This window comes from Coturnix japonica, chromosome Z (genome assembly GCF_054131305.1).
Source record: "Coturnix japonica strain WE chromosome Z, WE-NBRP24, whole genome shotgun sequence".
NCBI classification, from domain to species: domain Eukaryota; kingdom Metazoa; phylum Chordata; class Aves; order Galliformes; family Phasianidae; genus Coturnix; species Coturnix japonica.
The window spans coordinates 64,130,907-64,146,539 of NC_140702.1; the positions used below are offsets into that span (position 1 = coordinate 64,130,907).

The 15,633-nt window shown below is 39.1% G+C and overlaps 1 protein-coding gene across 4 annotated transcripts in view; it reads left to right on the top strand.

Annotated features, from left to right (window-relative positions):
• Positions 1-985: 985 nt before the first annotated feature.
• Positions 986-15,633, top strand: part of RANBP3L (RAN binding protein 3 like) — a 35,029-nt gene continuing 20,381 nt past the window's right edge. For 2 of the 4 annotated variants that reach the window (XM_015848518.2, XM_015848519.2), the window contains exons 1-8: positions 986-1,428; positions 10,661-10,719; positions 10,983-11,019; positions 11,636-11,713; positions 12,768-12,842; positions 13,952-14,020; positions 14,707-14,831; positions 15,271-15,374. In XM_015848518.2, coding sequence (XP_015704004.2) covers positions 1,212-1,428; positions 10,661-10,719; positions 10,983-11,019; positions 11,636-11,713; positions 12,768-12,842; positions 13,952-14,020; positions 14,707-14,831; positions 15,271-15,374 — 764 coding nt within the window. In that variant the 5' untranslated portion in view covers positions 986-1,211. The remainder of the gene's footprint in view (positions 1,429-10,660; positions 10,720-10,982; positions 11,020-11,635; positions 11,714-12,767; positions 12,843-13,951; positions 14,021-14,706; positions 14,832-15,270; positions 15,375-15,633) is intronic. The other 2 variants (XM_015848520.2, XM_085529886.1) reach the window with 1 other exon arrangement.

Here is a 15,633-nt window from a genome sequence, read left to right on the forward strand (position 1 = left end):
CCATAGGGAAGACTGATTGATTACACATAGATCAGAACAGAATCCCAAATGATCTTAGACTGTTGATGAGTTGGAAAGGGGTCAACAAAACAGCAGCACTGAACATGAGTTATTTAATTCAGTCAGTGAAAATTGAAAAGTTCAGACTGGTTTGTTTCAGATGTGATAAAACTGAAACAATGAAGCACGTTTGAGAAGCTAGAATAGGACTGCCTCACACAACAGTAATAAGGGGATGTTCAACTTAAACTGAAAACTAGCAAAATAAAACACGACCTCAGGGCGGCTGCAGCTCCCCACAGGGAGCGGAGGGCAGCGCTGAGCTCTGCTCTGTGTGACAGCGACAGGGCCCGAGGGAACGGCATGGAGCTGTGCCGGGGGAGGGCTGGGGGCTCAGGAAAGGCTCTACACCAGAGAGTGGTGGGCATGGAATGGACTGCACAGGGCAGTGGGCACAGCCCTGAGCTGCCAGAGCTCACAGAATATTGGGACACTGGTCTCAGATGTTGGGTTTGGATTATGAATGGTGCTGTGCGGAGCTGAGACTTGGGTCAGTGACTTCATGGGTCCCACCCAGCTCGGGATGTTCTATGATTCTATCAGGAGAGGTAAGGTGGCACAGTACAAGATTCATGCCGGCACCAACTGAGGTTGTGGTGAAGACTAATGATGAAGAGCTGCCTGCTTTCGGACTTGTGGGAATTTTGCATATTCTTCTGTGAAACATCGGATAGGGCTGCGCTGAGAATCAAGCCTAGAAGCACAGTACTGATAAACTGTAAGTAAATTCCTACCTTAGATTATAGGCAGTGTAGCACTAGGCGTGCTGCCTTGCAAGCTGCGAGCCCCGACCCCATCCCCTCCGGGCCACGCCTGAACGAGCCACGCGCCGCAGACTCCGTCCTCCTCCCCGCCCTCCGGCCCGATTATGTTAATAACCGTGCATTACATGACCCCTCCCAAAGGCCCACCCCCTCTACGAGCTGCCTCGAGCTGTCAGTGCCGCACCAGCCGCCCGCACTGCCCGCCCGCACCCCGGTGCCTCCCGGAGGGCGGCTGAGAGCGGCCTCGGCTGCTTGGTGCTTGAGGCAGCATCGCATAGGGAGGAGTTACTGAGGCCAAATTCAAAGTCACAGTTGAGGCTTATAGATATGTAAACACATATATGTGATTACACGTGTATTTATAAAGGGGATTTTGAGGCCGTCAAAATGAGAAACCAAGAAATTTCGGCTTGCGTCGGGAATGTTTCTTACACAAATGTGCAGCTCTGTGCAGGCTGTGATGCTGCAAATGGATCCCAGTGCTTTGGGAAGATTAAACGTGATCTCACCGAAGACAGAGACCCCCAGGCTGTGCCCCCAACCACAGGCCTGAAGGCACAGACCATGCACAGCACACTAAATCCAACGGAGGAGCACTGTACAGGTATGTCTTGTTGGCTAATATTGGTGTGTTTGCTGTGTGCCCACAGCAAGTGGATTGCTGGGGAATTGGGCAGCGATAACACAACGTGCCTATGTCTGATGGCCATGGGATTGCTCAGGTGAAGCAGAGCTTGGTTGGCAGTAGTTTCTTTATTTCAAGTTCATAGTGTGACAGAAATCTTCAAGTTATATATAATTTGGGTAAAAGATGCAATGTGACTGGATTTCTACCTCTGGAGCACCCCAAAGTGGTTCCTCTGTGTTTCTAGTAGTGTCACTTCAACTCTCTGCAGCTTTCCAAAGTGCTAGGCCTGACAGCAGGGGGAACAGCACTTATGTCCTGACCCCTGCACTGAGACACTGTGCCCTGAGAGCTGTGGTCCAGCCTGGCTCCTCTGGGAGCTGCATGGACATGGGGATGAACAGCAAAATCCTGTGTCATCTGGATAGTGAGGAGGACTGAGAATCAAAAGTGATTCAAATGGAGCTGTAATAATAACATTTGTGAAGATGATGCTTTTAGAAACAAGTACCAGCATTTAGCATATTTTCAGGGGATGCTACCAATCGTTTTTAATGAATGAACCAAAGTCAGCAGGAGGAAGTAGTGTGTACCTTCCAGGTCTCAACGTGGTGCTGCAACTAATTTACTTCATTGAGCTTGGGATAATTAACTGGTTAACTGTCCCTTCTATTTTGTGCTTAGATCTGAGAACACATTCTCCCATTTATTTATATGCCCAAAATGAAGAAATGTGTCTCAGCTGTACTCTGTGCAATTCAATTTCTGCAACAACTTCTATGTTACTTCATAGGGATTTGTGAAAGTTAATATTGGTATAGTGAATTCTAAGTGATAAAGCACTATTTGGCCATAGATTTTGTTACCATTGCAGTTACTATTTTAGAGGCTTCTATAATTTATTAAAAATACTGAGCACCAGGCAGTTGGAAATGTTTAACAAACAATTTTTAGATACTTACCTTGGCACAGTTCTGGTATTGCAGCACTGCAAGAATTAAGTTGCAGTGATAAGGCTCCCAAAAATATTTTCTCCACTCAGATGTTTGAAATGAAGCCAACTGGGTTTTCATTTTTTCATAGAAATTGTGTTAAAAATTGTTGGGGGAGGCTATTTTTAATTCGTGTGTTGGACTTGTTTAAATGCCTGTTTATGTTTTGCCTGTGCAGAAATGAATAGGTGCAAAACATGCTGTATTTATAAAAGCTTTAGCAGGCTGTCAGCTGAGTTTCTGTGGCACAAGTGAAGTATTTTATTTTTCTAATCTCACATTGTATGCTGAAAAGCCATACTGAAGCTAGGAGTCATAAGCAGAATTGTTTGTGTAAAAGAATCCTTTCTTCACTAATCAGAAGATTGTACTTAGATTCTGCAACATTTGGAGGGGTGACTGAACAGAGGCAGAAAAAGCCTTCAAATATTAAGGCCCAATTCTGTACAACTTTGCCTAGATGAAGAATTCTCGCTGCCATAACTGCTCTCACTGACACTGACATTGTTTGGGTGGATTATAAACAATTAGTATGACAATGAATGTCCAAGAATCTGAGCAGTACAGTAGAGTTGTCCTCACACTTCCCTCCCAGAAGTTTTATTGTGTCAGTTAGATGAACTTGCTCTCTCTGAGAACAAGAAGAACAGAAAGCACTTCTTTGGCAATGTACTTGCTGCTGATCCAAACAGGAATGTGTGAGATTGTTTATCTGTTCCCAAGCTGTTTGTACAGGAGTTTATCTGAGCCCAAGATAAGCACCATACATGCACTTTATATTTAAAACAGGGTGTATGAGCTGCATGCAGGGCGGTGTTCAGTGATCTCCTCATTTACCACTGAAAGGCAGTCATGTCTGTAGCATTCACAGAGAGACAAATGTCTGTCATACACAAAAAATAATCTAATTCTGAAACATATGCTTTCAAAAAGCAGAAGTGTTTGTCTAGAATTTCTTCTCCATGCATTTGAAGTACTTTATTTCAGTAACGCTGAAGCTATTTCTTCCAATAAGGCACTTTGTTATGGTTTTGGACCAGACACTGGGAATATTTTCTACTGAAATTTTTGCAAAATGAGAATTTGTGAGAACTTGTTGCAAAGTTGTTGATTTATTGTCCTTCTTCAGTAGAAGAGTATTCTGAAAGAAAAAAATTCAGTTAGCTTACAGGTTGGAAGTGTTACAAAGATCTTAAACACGAAAACTTGTTGCCTGCACAGTAATAAAGGGTTAAATATATATTACATGTCAGTGGGACAAGGTCTCTTCTATGTCTGCATTTGAAAAACTCTTCTGATTAGTACTGGAGATTTGACTGGATTAGACTTCTTTGATTTATAACCTTATTTTATTTTCTAAACTTGTTTTTAGGAGTTCCGGATTTAAAATGACACAAAGAACACAACAATCAGCACATAGGTATAATTGTTTTTTTCAGAGTTGCGGAGCAGCCACCCATGTGCATTCCATGGGAGCTCTCAACTGCTCAGCAATTACACAGACATGACATTCAGAGTCAGCAGAGGAAATTTTTAGAAGCAGTTTCTGTACATGTTAAGGTAGATGAATTTTCTTAAGCTGGTGCCTGTAGCACTGTTTTAGGACATCTCTGTTTTGCCTCATGTCATCTTCCTTGCTTGAGTTCTGGCTTGTTATATACTGAGGTCACTGAGGACCTGAGGATTTGGCTGCCAGTCTTGTTGTGTTCTCACTTGGCTGTGAAGTGATTCTGTTTTATCTTGCAAAGTTCAGGGAGTATTTATAAAACATAAACCACAGTTCTGTAGCAGCTTTGGCAAATCCTGCTCTTAGTCAGAATGTTTTACTATTTTTACTTTTTACGTCCTCTTAGATGAAAACAGTCCATATCTGCAAATACAGACAGACGCATACTTCTATCAAAAGTAGATTAATAACAGTAAATATACTTAAGCATGAGTTTGAGCATGGAAAGCAAAGACTATTTTCTTAATTTACTGTATATTTTCTCTATATGTATTTATTTTCTGCTTGACATCACAGTTTTATTGTCTAAAGTATAAGGAGCTTTCTGTGCTTTTAGAGCTTATTATCCTATCAGCATACAGTGTACATTTGGTGCTCTGTGAAGTAGTATGGTAATGCCAGTGGGCACAGTAAAATATTTCCTTTTTCTTGAATGAAACTATGCTAATTTCTGAATCCATGTCTTCTAGTTATAAGCTAGATCACTGTTAGATATCTTTTTTCCTCTTCATTTCACTACAAAATACCAGGAAAAATATTTTGCTTTTATTTCAAGTAATTGCTGTGAACAGTCTTATGTTCGTGAATAGCACAGGCCTTGGTGTTTTTTTTCTTAGTATTTTGGTAATGTGAAATTACATTTGGCAATAAAAAACTCAAAAAACATTAAACCTCTGAACACCTTCCCTAATTTCACGTTCCTGCTTAGTTAAGATGTAGTGAAACAAGCAAAATAGCAATGTTGGGTACAAGATACATGGAAGAGTATGCTGATTCTGCTTAACTTCATACCATTTGTGTTCTTACTATAAAGCCAACAATCTATGATATAGCTTTAAAATGAAGTGGGATTTCCACTTTTAAATTTGCAAATTACAGTAGTAGAAAATAGCACTAATGATATTAATGATGTGGTGTACTAGAGTGGAGAGAATTGTGAACGGTAATGCTGTAGCCTTATCTCGCAGCATGACAATACGCCCATCCGTTCACACATTTGAATATAGTGGTTTTTGGGTGCTGCAGAGTACTTAGTAAGTTGTGAACAAAAGCTGGACAAAGTTAAAGATTTTGTCCATCAAGTACTGGAAATGACATTACTCAGGGATAATTTGAGAAAATTATCTTGATTAAGAATTTCTATCCTTATTTATTTATTTATTTATTTATTTGTTTGTTTATTTATTTTAACTGGATAAAGTAGATTTATAGTCTCTGTCTTAGAATGAAAGTTTTCCCATGAAGTCCAAATGGAATTGTTACGAAACTCGAGAGGTACCTGTTGTTATTTCCACTTAAAGTACAAGGAGAAAATAGAATTTTTTTAGGAGTTATTTTTTGTCATCAGTGTTACACCTTTGTTGTGAGTTATGAACGACTTTGGATTTGATGAATTCAGTTCTGTAGCCAAGCTAACTCGGAATACCTGCAGGATCGGTTAAAAAGACAGATATAAGAACTCTCTACTCAGAGTACAAATGTGTTTTCATCCTCTTGAAGATGTTTGTTTTTCACTTTGCTCTGGGAGGAATAAAGCTACAGCACTGACAGTTGCCTTGGACATAGGAATTCATGATTTTCTTTCCCTGAATATTGGGAAGGGTTGTGTTTGGATCCTCTCCACGGTGTCTTTAGGTCTCAGAGGCCACAGATTGTTTTTCTCTTCTCTGTGCAAGATGAAACAACAATTATAATAATGCTAAAATTGCTAAAGCTGCCACTGTCCTGCTTTTTGTGAGTGTAAAGTTTCTACAGCTTTATGAGGACAAAAGTGAAAGCAATAGAAGTGAGAAGTGTCACATTTAAACATTCACAGTAAAGGCAGAATGACTCCTCCACACGAATAATGCTGGCTCATGGTATGCACACAGAGTTGGTGAAAGCATTTTTAGTGCTATTTCTGGCATGTCATACTGATTAGTGCTTCCTAGACTTAGACAGCAGCCAATACTCGTCTTTCCAAAAACGCATACTTGCATTTTCTTGCAAACTCAACTTTAGGAATGCAGTCTTTATCAGAATTTATGGGCTAGTGTGACTTACAATTCACCTGCATGTACTGTGCTAAGGCACAGCGCTGAGCAGAGACATGGGGCAGGGACTACAGCACTGGGTGCAGGGCAGGCACCAGCCCTCAGAGCTGCATGCCTTTTGTGTAGGTGGTCAGGTCAGAGTACATTTTCTTCTGCTTCTGTTTGGCACAAGCTGCAGGAACCAGGAGGCCATGCAGGTAAGATCTTAAACATGGGAACTGGGCACTTCTTATGTATCTTACGGGATACGGGATATGTATCGGGAGATACATATAAGATACGGGAGTGTTTTTAACTTCAAATGCAGAAAGCATTAGGCCAAGACCTTTCTAATTCAGCTACTGTAGGGAAACTGCAGAGAAGAAAAGAGCCCAGTGTGCAGTGATTATTCATAGGCAGGCCGACAGGTCTTGTGTCTGGACTCTTGGCTGCGGCTGGTGGCTTATTCCAGTCCCAGCAGCCAGAGACAGCCCATTTGGCAGTTTTTGCTGGTAACTTTTCCAGCAACCTCTTTAATCCAGAAGTACCAAGCCACTGAAACCGGAGAAACCCAGTGTTAACCAGGCAGTAGCCAGCCTCTGTCTGACTGCATCCTGTTGGTGAGGAGGAGGAGGGGTGGCTTCAGCTCACCTCTTTTTCCCTCCCCGTGCCTGCCTGCATGGAGCCTTGGTTCTGCTGGCTCTTCCAAAGGTTGGCCAGGCCCTGCCTTGCTGGGTGTCCCCAACCACTGCCAGAAGAGGAGGCTGCACAAGAACTTCTCCTTCCCCCAGCACTGCTGCCAGCCCTGGCAGCAGAAGCCTTAATGCAGAAAACCAAGAAAAAGAACACACAAATTTGCTTACTTGTGTTAAAATTAGCATGGTGACATGCAACTCCTTGGTGCTGTTATGGCAACTGCTATGACACCTTGCTGCTGCTGTTTTTATGGATCCACAGGTAATTCTGCATTGACTCCTCACTGTAGATCAGCTGCCGGTATTTGGTGTTTAGCTAACTGGGAAGATTAAAATGCAATGGGAAAACGATGTAAAGGTTATACATACAGCTAATATACATGTAAAACAGATGGCCTGATTGAGGATCTAACTGGTGAACTATGTGGAATGTTTTTCTGTAATTACAAACAGATTTTCTTTGTTTAGGTAGATCAGTACCCTAAATATGGTAACTGTGCTAGCATCAGGAACCTCTTGTTAAATATACTCAATAAAGCTTTCACTTTGTCCCCCAAAAAGTTGATGGGAAACATCTTTTATTCTTACTGCAGTGTCAGATTATGCGCATTTTTGTTTTGGAGATACCATTATATTCAAGCTATGAATTTTTCTGTTGGTAATGAAGCAGTTGTGAATTTTTCTACAGTAACATCTATGTTTTAAACTGTTACTAGAATGTTCATATTGTTTAAATTGCAGTGAACTTCCCCAGTTCCTGCAAAGAGACTTTTAGTTCCTGCAATGATTAACTGAGATAGAAAGTCACTTTTTATTTCATAGCAGTTCACTCTTGGCTAATTCCACACTTTGGAGTAGCAAATGTGCTTTTAAAAATATTACAGACTTTGAGAGGATTATGAAGAATATGAAAGTTCTGTAGTTACACTTGATTATTTGTGTTTTTCCTTCATTCAAACAGAGTACAAGTTCTTTCCTTGTGTGTGTGGTTTTTTTTCTTATTCTTTTTTTCCTTCCCGTTGAAATACTATTGTTTATGTGAGCCACTCCCCTCTAGTGAATAGAAGTGGAATTGCTCCATCTCACGTCATGCCATGGACCGCAAGCTGCAAGTGAATTATGGAAATTTTCTTTAACTTCCAGTGACGGAGAATTATCATTTTGGGATCTGAACAATGTGATTTTTTTTCCTGCTTTCTCTATTAATGACAACTCGAATCACAAAGCATACCTCATTTGCTAAATCCAGTCATTTGCACAAACATAATTGCAAAATTAACTTCAGTAACAGCAAAAAGTATTAGCTGTTGCTGTTGTACCTACAGTGAGAAGTAACACAGTTACAAACTGAAGAATAGTTTGAAGACCAGGATGGAAATTATAAAAGAAATGGACAGGGGTTTCAACAAACAACCCCATTGAACCACAGCATTCAATGTATGCTGAGTCATCTTAGTATCAGCATTATGAACTGGACAAAAAATGATGTATCTTAAAGTTAAGAAAACAGTCAGATAGTGAGTGTATGTATTTTTCAAACCTTCTAGTGCATTGCCATTTTAGTTCAGTCACTGCATACTTACTGTGATCTGAGTATGGTCTCCTTTCTGCTATGTTACTCATTTTTCATACTGATTGCTAAATATAGTTTCTTTATATGAACATATAGTAAATTAAGAGAGCATTATGCTTAGGTGCATGCAGAAGAATTTGATGTCTCAACATACCAGATTTTGTGCTTGAGAAGTAGATGTGTTTCCTTTCTTCAATTTGATAAACACATAGAATTTACTCACTGGGAAACTGTTCCAGTGTCTCAGCAGTCTCACAGTAAAGAATCTCTTCCTAATATCTGCTCTAAAACTACCCACTTCCAGTTTAAAGCCTTTTCCCCTCATCCTGTTGTAATCTGCCCTTATAAAAAGTCCCTCCCCAGCTCACCTGTAGGCCCCTTCAAGTACTGGAAAGCCACTCTAAGATCCCCTTGGAGCCTTCTCTTCTCCAGGCTGAGGAGCCACAGCTCTCTCAGCCTGTCCTCAGAGGGGATGTGCTCCAGCCCTCTGATCATCCTTGTGGCCTTTTTCTGATCCTGAGCCAACAGCTCCATGTCCTTCTTGTGCTGGGGACCTCAGAGCTGGGTGCCGTACTTCAGGTGGGGTCTCACGAGAGTAAGGTCAACTCCCTTGACCTGTTGGTCACGAGTCTCTTGATGCAACCCCAAATACAGTTGGTCTTCTATACTGCAAGCACACATTGCTGGATCATGTTGAATTTTTCATTAACTGACACTCCCAAATCCTTCTCCTCAGGGCTTCTCATAAGAATGTAGAAGATAACCACTTGATAAGTAACTGGCAGCATCATTTCCTCTGGAGCTGATCACCTCAAAGAGTCATTTCTATTTTTTCTTTTCTTTGAATAAAACGATAGAGCAAGCTGTACTATGCAGAAATTTATGCACAGGTTTTTGTGCCTCATGCATACATTATGAATCAACAATGTAATGTCACTGAGATATTGGGGGACAGCTGACATAACAGATGGGAAAACAGTAGTAATAATGGCACATATAAGATGATAAATAATTTTTCCACTCTACTCAGTCCTTGATGAGACTTAAGCTGTGTTTCTTGCGCTGTCTCAGTTAATTGAATTTGCATCTGGTATTGGAGTCCAGAGAAGAACAACTAAAGTGATGTTTTGATCATATGCCTTCAAAGGAAGAGTGAAAGAATTTTTAGTTTAGGAGAGAATAAAAGTGAATTGAGACTTTAAAGACACTTATGAGTGCTTTGAAGAAAGGAACATGTTTCCCAGTCCACTGAGAATATGCTTAAATGCATAACTTGACATTAGAGAAAATTTCTGATGACAGTTCTGACATGAATCATTTTCCATGTCCAATTTGTATAACTGAACATTGACTGAGAAGGTTGTAAAGTCTCCTTTATGACAGTTTCAGGAACATATTGGATATTAGGCATTCAATTGTCAGGAATGACACAGGTGTAGCTGATGTATTAGAGAAACTGGATGTGTCTCCTGAGGACCATTTCTGCCCTGTGATTTCAGAAAAGATACTCTGATCTCATAAGTAACAAATTTGAGAAAGCAATTTGGAAGAGAGGAAAGATTCTTGCTAAGGGAACAAGGAAAGACACGCAGCACATGTAGGAGTAAGTGAATGTTACTCTGAACAGGAGCAGAAGCTCTCAGGCTCTTTGTACACAGTTCCAGTATTAAAATAATGGAAGAGATGGTCCAAATTTACAACCATCAAAAATAAAGGGAGCGTGCTTTTTAACTTCATAGGGGCATAAGCACAAACTTTGCACAGGACACGAGGGGAAGAGAACATGTAATTTCCAAAATTACTACTCGGTGAAATCTAAAACCCAGTACGACATTACTTTCATGTAGATCCTGAAAACTTACGTGGTATCCAGATGGAAATGCTGTGAGTTTTAAGTTTGCTTACACCACATAATCAAACATGTAGTTGGTAAAGGCTAAGGGTGATTCTTTCTTCTTAACTGAAAGAAGTATAAAACTACCAAAGCTAAATCTTGTAGCCTTCAGTTAAGTAAAACTCACCCTGGGATTTATGGGACTAACTCTTTTATTTTTTAACTATGGACACTGTTGTACATCATTGCAGCTTTTTGGTTTCTTCATCTCTAACAAAGAGAGAAAGTCTTGCTTACTACTGCATAGCACTTTAAGAACTATGGTTGGTAAGGTGAATCTCTATTATGAGATTGTAATTAAAAAACCCCTCTTTTCCAGAGAGATCAGTGCTTGCCCAGCCAACATTTATGTTCAGAAAGAAGGACCGCCCTTTGAAGGTAAAACCTTTAACTTCTGTTCTGCATCATTGATAAAAGGACACTGGAAAAGAAGATTCTATAGAAAATGATCCTAGAAGTAATAAAAGATTTTAGCCCAGATCTCAGCATTAACTGAGATTAAAATAGAACAAGGAAAAGAGAAAGGTAGAAATGAGACTGGTTTTAATACACATATGTTGGACTGATATACTTTGTGACCTGCTCTAGAAAATGGCTGCTCTATTTTCCTTGACCTTTCCACACTTATATTTTTTTTCCAGCGGCCTGCTGAAGATCCAGTTTGCAAAGCTGAAAATGGTAATAACCGCCTCACTGAAACAGTATAATAATACACTGATATATTTGTAGTGTCTGACTGGAAAGACATTTTGGAACTGGAAAGTGTGCATGGAACTTTATTTTGTATGAACTGGGACAAATGAGTGTTAGTAGTCTAAGATTACATGGGATATTGAGCCACCTTCTATGTCCTGATATGTATGTCCCTATCTTACCTCAAGAATTCTTCTTGGCATCATACCTCTCACATTCATCAGGAAGTCAAACTACAAGAAGCCCTGAAAAGGGTCCAAGTATATTCATCAGCTATATTTGCTCTTAACTGCCCTTTTCTATTTGTTGAAGCTATAGTATAAAGTAGCTTAGCATTCTTAGTGCCCTTCAAGCCTGCGAGCCATGATCTGATAGCAATGGCTTAATTTTAGGTCCCCTGAAATTAGTAGAAAAAACCCTATGGCTTCCTGCCGGGTGCTGACAGAGATGCTAAAACCCTGTTTTGCTTTTATAGATGGTCTTAAGACTGTTCTGTAAATCATTCCTAGAATTTAATGTGTTCAGGTTTTGATTCTCATAACACTGTGCAGAATCATATGCCAATCACTCTCTGCAGAAAATTATATTTGCTTTTCTCTAGATTTCATCTGTTCTTCCAAAAAACGTGCAAGATCATCATCTTTTGCTTTCCAGAAGTCCAGCTCAGAGTCTAATACAGGTATACTATTTAGGTACCGTTGTGTTATAATAACCGTAGTTTTGTACTCTTGTCTTCTACAGAAGTGAAGGAGATTTCCTGTCCAATAACTGTTTCTGCATGGTAGGAATGAAAACTTAAGCATATCTGTAAACTTTCCTGCCAATTTTCAATAAATGCCTCTTGAATTTAAAATACGTTATTTTTCTGTATTAAAATAATATTACATAAATACTTTAAAATGTATATATTCCATAGGTTTCCTTAATGAGCTCAAACAGTCAGTAGAAAAAGAGGGCTAGACAAGAGTGAGATGCCCTGGTTGTGGAAGAGATTGTTGTCCCTTCAGCAATTCCTGAAAATGTGAAGCAATTTTCAGAAGGACTTCTCTTTTCATCTAACTCACAGGAGGCCTCAAAGTTCCTTTGAGGACTGTGGTTTTTTACCATGACATCCAGAAGTGCACACAAGTCACTGAAGGCTGTTAAGCAGTGGGACTGGTCACTTTTTTATTGTAATTGTTTAACACAGTAGTGGGACCAGGAAGTTGCTTGAGTATTTGTGTATTACTATATGTGAACAATATTTTTGTTTAGTTCTATGGCAAACCATAGCTAAAAGGCAAAGCATAGCTAAAAGGATTTAAGATAACCTAGGTTGCGTTCACGCTAAAACTTACATTGAAATCATGTACACACACACAAAGAATCAAACAAACAAAAACATAGGGTAGAAATTTTAGGGTATGTCTGCATTAAAATATGAAGTAGGATGCAAAAGCAAGCTTAGTTAGTTCTCTTGGTTGTCCACAGTATTAACTGATATCTTACTCCCTGCTTCCATTTTGAACCTCACCAACTGATGATCTCTGAGACACAGCTGCTGAGCCAGGCTGTGCTACTTGGCCTCAGAGATGTCTTCACTTCAGCAGTATAGACATAGCCTACTTTAGAAAGCAGTAGATAACAGAAAATAGTTTATACTCCTGTCAATTAAGATGTGACATTGATTTGTCTAACTTTAAAATTAATCTTGTTTTGCTCCAAATAATAATTTCAGTTTATTATTCTTTCAGATACAATGCTTGCTGAGAAAAGAGGAAGATCATCTTCCTTTACCATTCTTCCTAGGTTCCCTCCTTCCCAGCCAAGTAAGTAAGAAAAATAAATAAATGAGAACAATATGTATTTACATAGAAAAGCATATATTAACTAAAATGAAGAGGTGTACAGAACTGCCTTCTTACAGAACAGGGACAGAGCTGGACAGGATTTGGCTAGGCTGTTATTGGGACAGAAGAAAGAAATATGTTAGGAGGGTTGGCAGCTCAACAAAAGAAATGGTTTTTGCATTTGGTTTTAGGGAATCCTGCAGTGCAGGGGAGGAATCTTTCAACGAGTTAGAAATAGACATTTTATTGTGTTGGCACAAATAGTTATTGAAAAACCAAAATGGAGTTAAAGAAATTAAATGATTTAGTTTGCTTGTGATTTGATGGTTATTGATCCTGTACAAGTGTCATTTTCTTGTCCCAGGAGCCTGTCTTTGATCTGACTAGTGACATTATCAGCATTCTCTTGCTTCTTTATACTGGAGAAGACAGAGTGGACTGAAATCCCAGTCTGTCCTGTCAGGAGCAGATCTTTGACAGACTTCAGCACGAGGGATTTCTGAACAGTCTTAGAAGGACAATGTTACAGCAAGAAATGGCATTCTTCCTGCGATGAAAAAGCAGTGATCATGTGTAGAGTATTTATCAGTTCTGTGCTTTTACAGTGTGATATACGTTTGCTATTATGGACACATTTCTTGTTGACATTTTTTATCTTTGTAAAAATGGTGAAAACATCAGCAGTGCAATACCATCACTGCAGTAAGTTATGAAAGCCTTTTTATGAGAACAAGGGCAGGGCACAGTAATCTCCTCCTGTGTTCTCAGGTCTCATTTACTCATCTGAAAAAATCATTAGATGGAACCAGATAGTGTTGCCATTTCAGAAGCTTTGCTTACTAGCAGAGCCTGGTTTTCAGAGCTGAATATTTTCAGGGATTTATGCATCTGTTAGTGTTCAAAAGAGTTTTGTCTCTGGCAGAACCAGAAAACCCGTGGCACTTGCTGTACCTAAGTCAGTAACAGCTGTTCAGGTTAATAGGTTAAGATATTGCTTAGACACTAAGTGGGGAGAACTTGCAGAAACACTAAGTAATCATTTAGAGTTTATCTTATTTGTTAATCAAGTATAAATCCCTTATTCATAGCAAAGAACAACATATTCATGACCTCAGCTCTTCTTCAACGAAACACTGACATTGAAAGTACAAAAGAAGGTAACTGTCATTGTAATATTCATTCTCTGTAGCTCCACAAATACATTGTTAACAGATTCAGAAAAGTTAAAATTGGCAACTGTACTGTAAGCTGAGTGATATGCTAATTGCCTTTTTGAGGTTTATGATTTATTTATTTATTTGATGGTGTAGATATTCCCTGAGTTCTTGTCTGAGGTTCTGCTTTGACTATTTAGCTCCTCAATGTAATTTCAAATAGTGAAATTCCACATTTCTAATACATGACTGAATAGGGATCAAACTCTACTCTTTGAGATGGCAATGAAATGCCTTCTTGGTGTCTTCATTAGCAAGTGCATGATTAAACATGAAATGCTAGAAAGCAGTATTGATTTGTTTTGACCTAAATGTGTTATATATGTATAATATATTTAGGTCCAAATGTACATTTTGGTTTTAAATATCTTATATTATACATATATACATATATATATATAGTGCATTACCCTCTTATCCTGATAGGGTAACAGGGCATAGTGACACTTTCAGAGTTATGTGTTTTAGAGGAATTAAGATCTTTTAGAATATGTACTAAGGAAGCAGTAACAATAGAAGTAATTTGAATAAACTTTGAAGCTTTCAGTTAACTACACAAAACACATCGATATTAACTAAATGCGGAGAAAATGTCTAGGTTTAAATATTTTGTCTTTGTATTTTGCAAGGATCCTTGTCAGAAAGTCAGTTGCGGAATGTCATTAGACCTGCCATTTTACAACCTCCACAAGCCCTGACCTGTTCTGAAAATCCTGTAGTGTCTCTAGTGACTAAGAAACAAGCACATGTTCAGGTAAAAAGAAAAGCAATTTTACTGACAAAAAATATGTTTGAATCTCCATCAAATGAATAAAGTAAATAAATAAAAATAAAAAGCAAAAGCATGGATCTGTTCAGTTCAGTATTCCATGGTGTGATTTTCAAGGAAGTTCCTCTATCCGTTTGAGGGGAGTCAGTGGAAACTGCTAAAAGAATGCTGTTTTAAAAAATCATGTCTTCTTTGCAGTATAATGCAACTTCCAGATATCAGAGTTCTTTGGGCAATGGAGTTTGGGGATTTCCTGTTTTTTTTGGTGTATTAAGGGTGCTGGCTGAGTATACAGCAGGAGGAAGTTTTTACCAGCTATCACATATATCAACCTCAGTGACTCTGGATTTCTTGCAAACATGTTTTATAACAGAAAATAAGCTTGGACTGATTAATACATCTTGTTTTATTATTTTATTTCTAGTTATCTGAAGACAACTCTTATTCCTCATCTGAGAATTCAGCAAGTTCCAAAACAGCAGTGAAGTCACCTATTACTGTGAATATTTCTAGCACTAAAACAGCCCGGTAAGTTTGATTATTACATTTGTACACCATTTGGTTACTTAGCATATCCCCTGCCCTTTTGTCCTGTATATGTAAACCTATGCTGTCCAAATCCTAACTGTACTCACTGGTATTTGTGCGTGGTGCCAGGATTTGTGTGTCCTGACTTGAGTTCCATATGGTGTAATGAATGGAGTCCTGCCAGGAAACAGTTCATTTCTCATTAACAACTCCCAGGCCAGAAACTATTTTGGTTCACTACCTCATGCAGCTTTGTCAT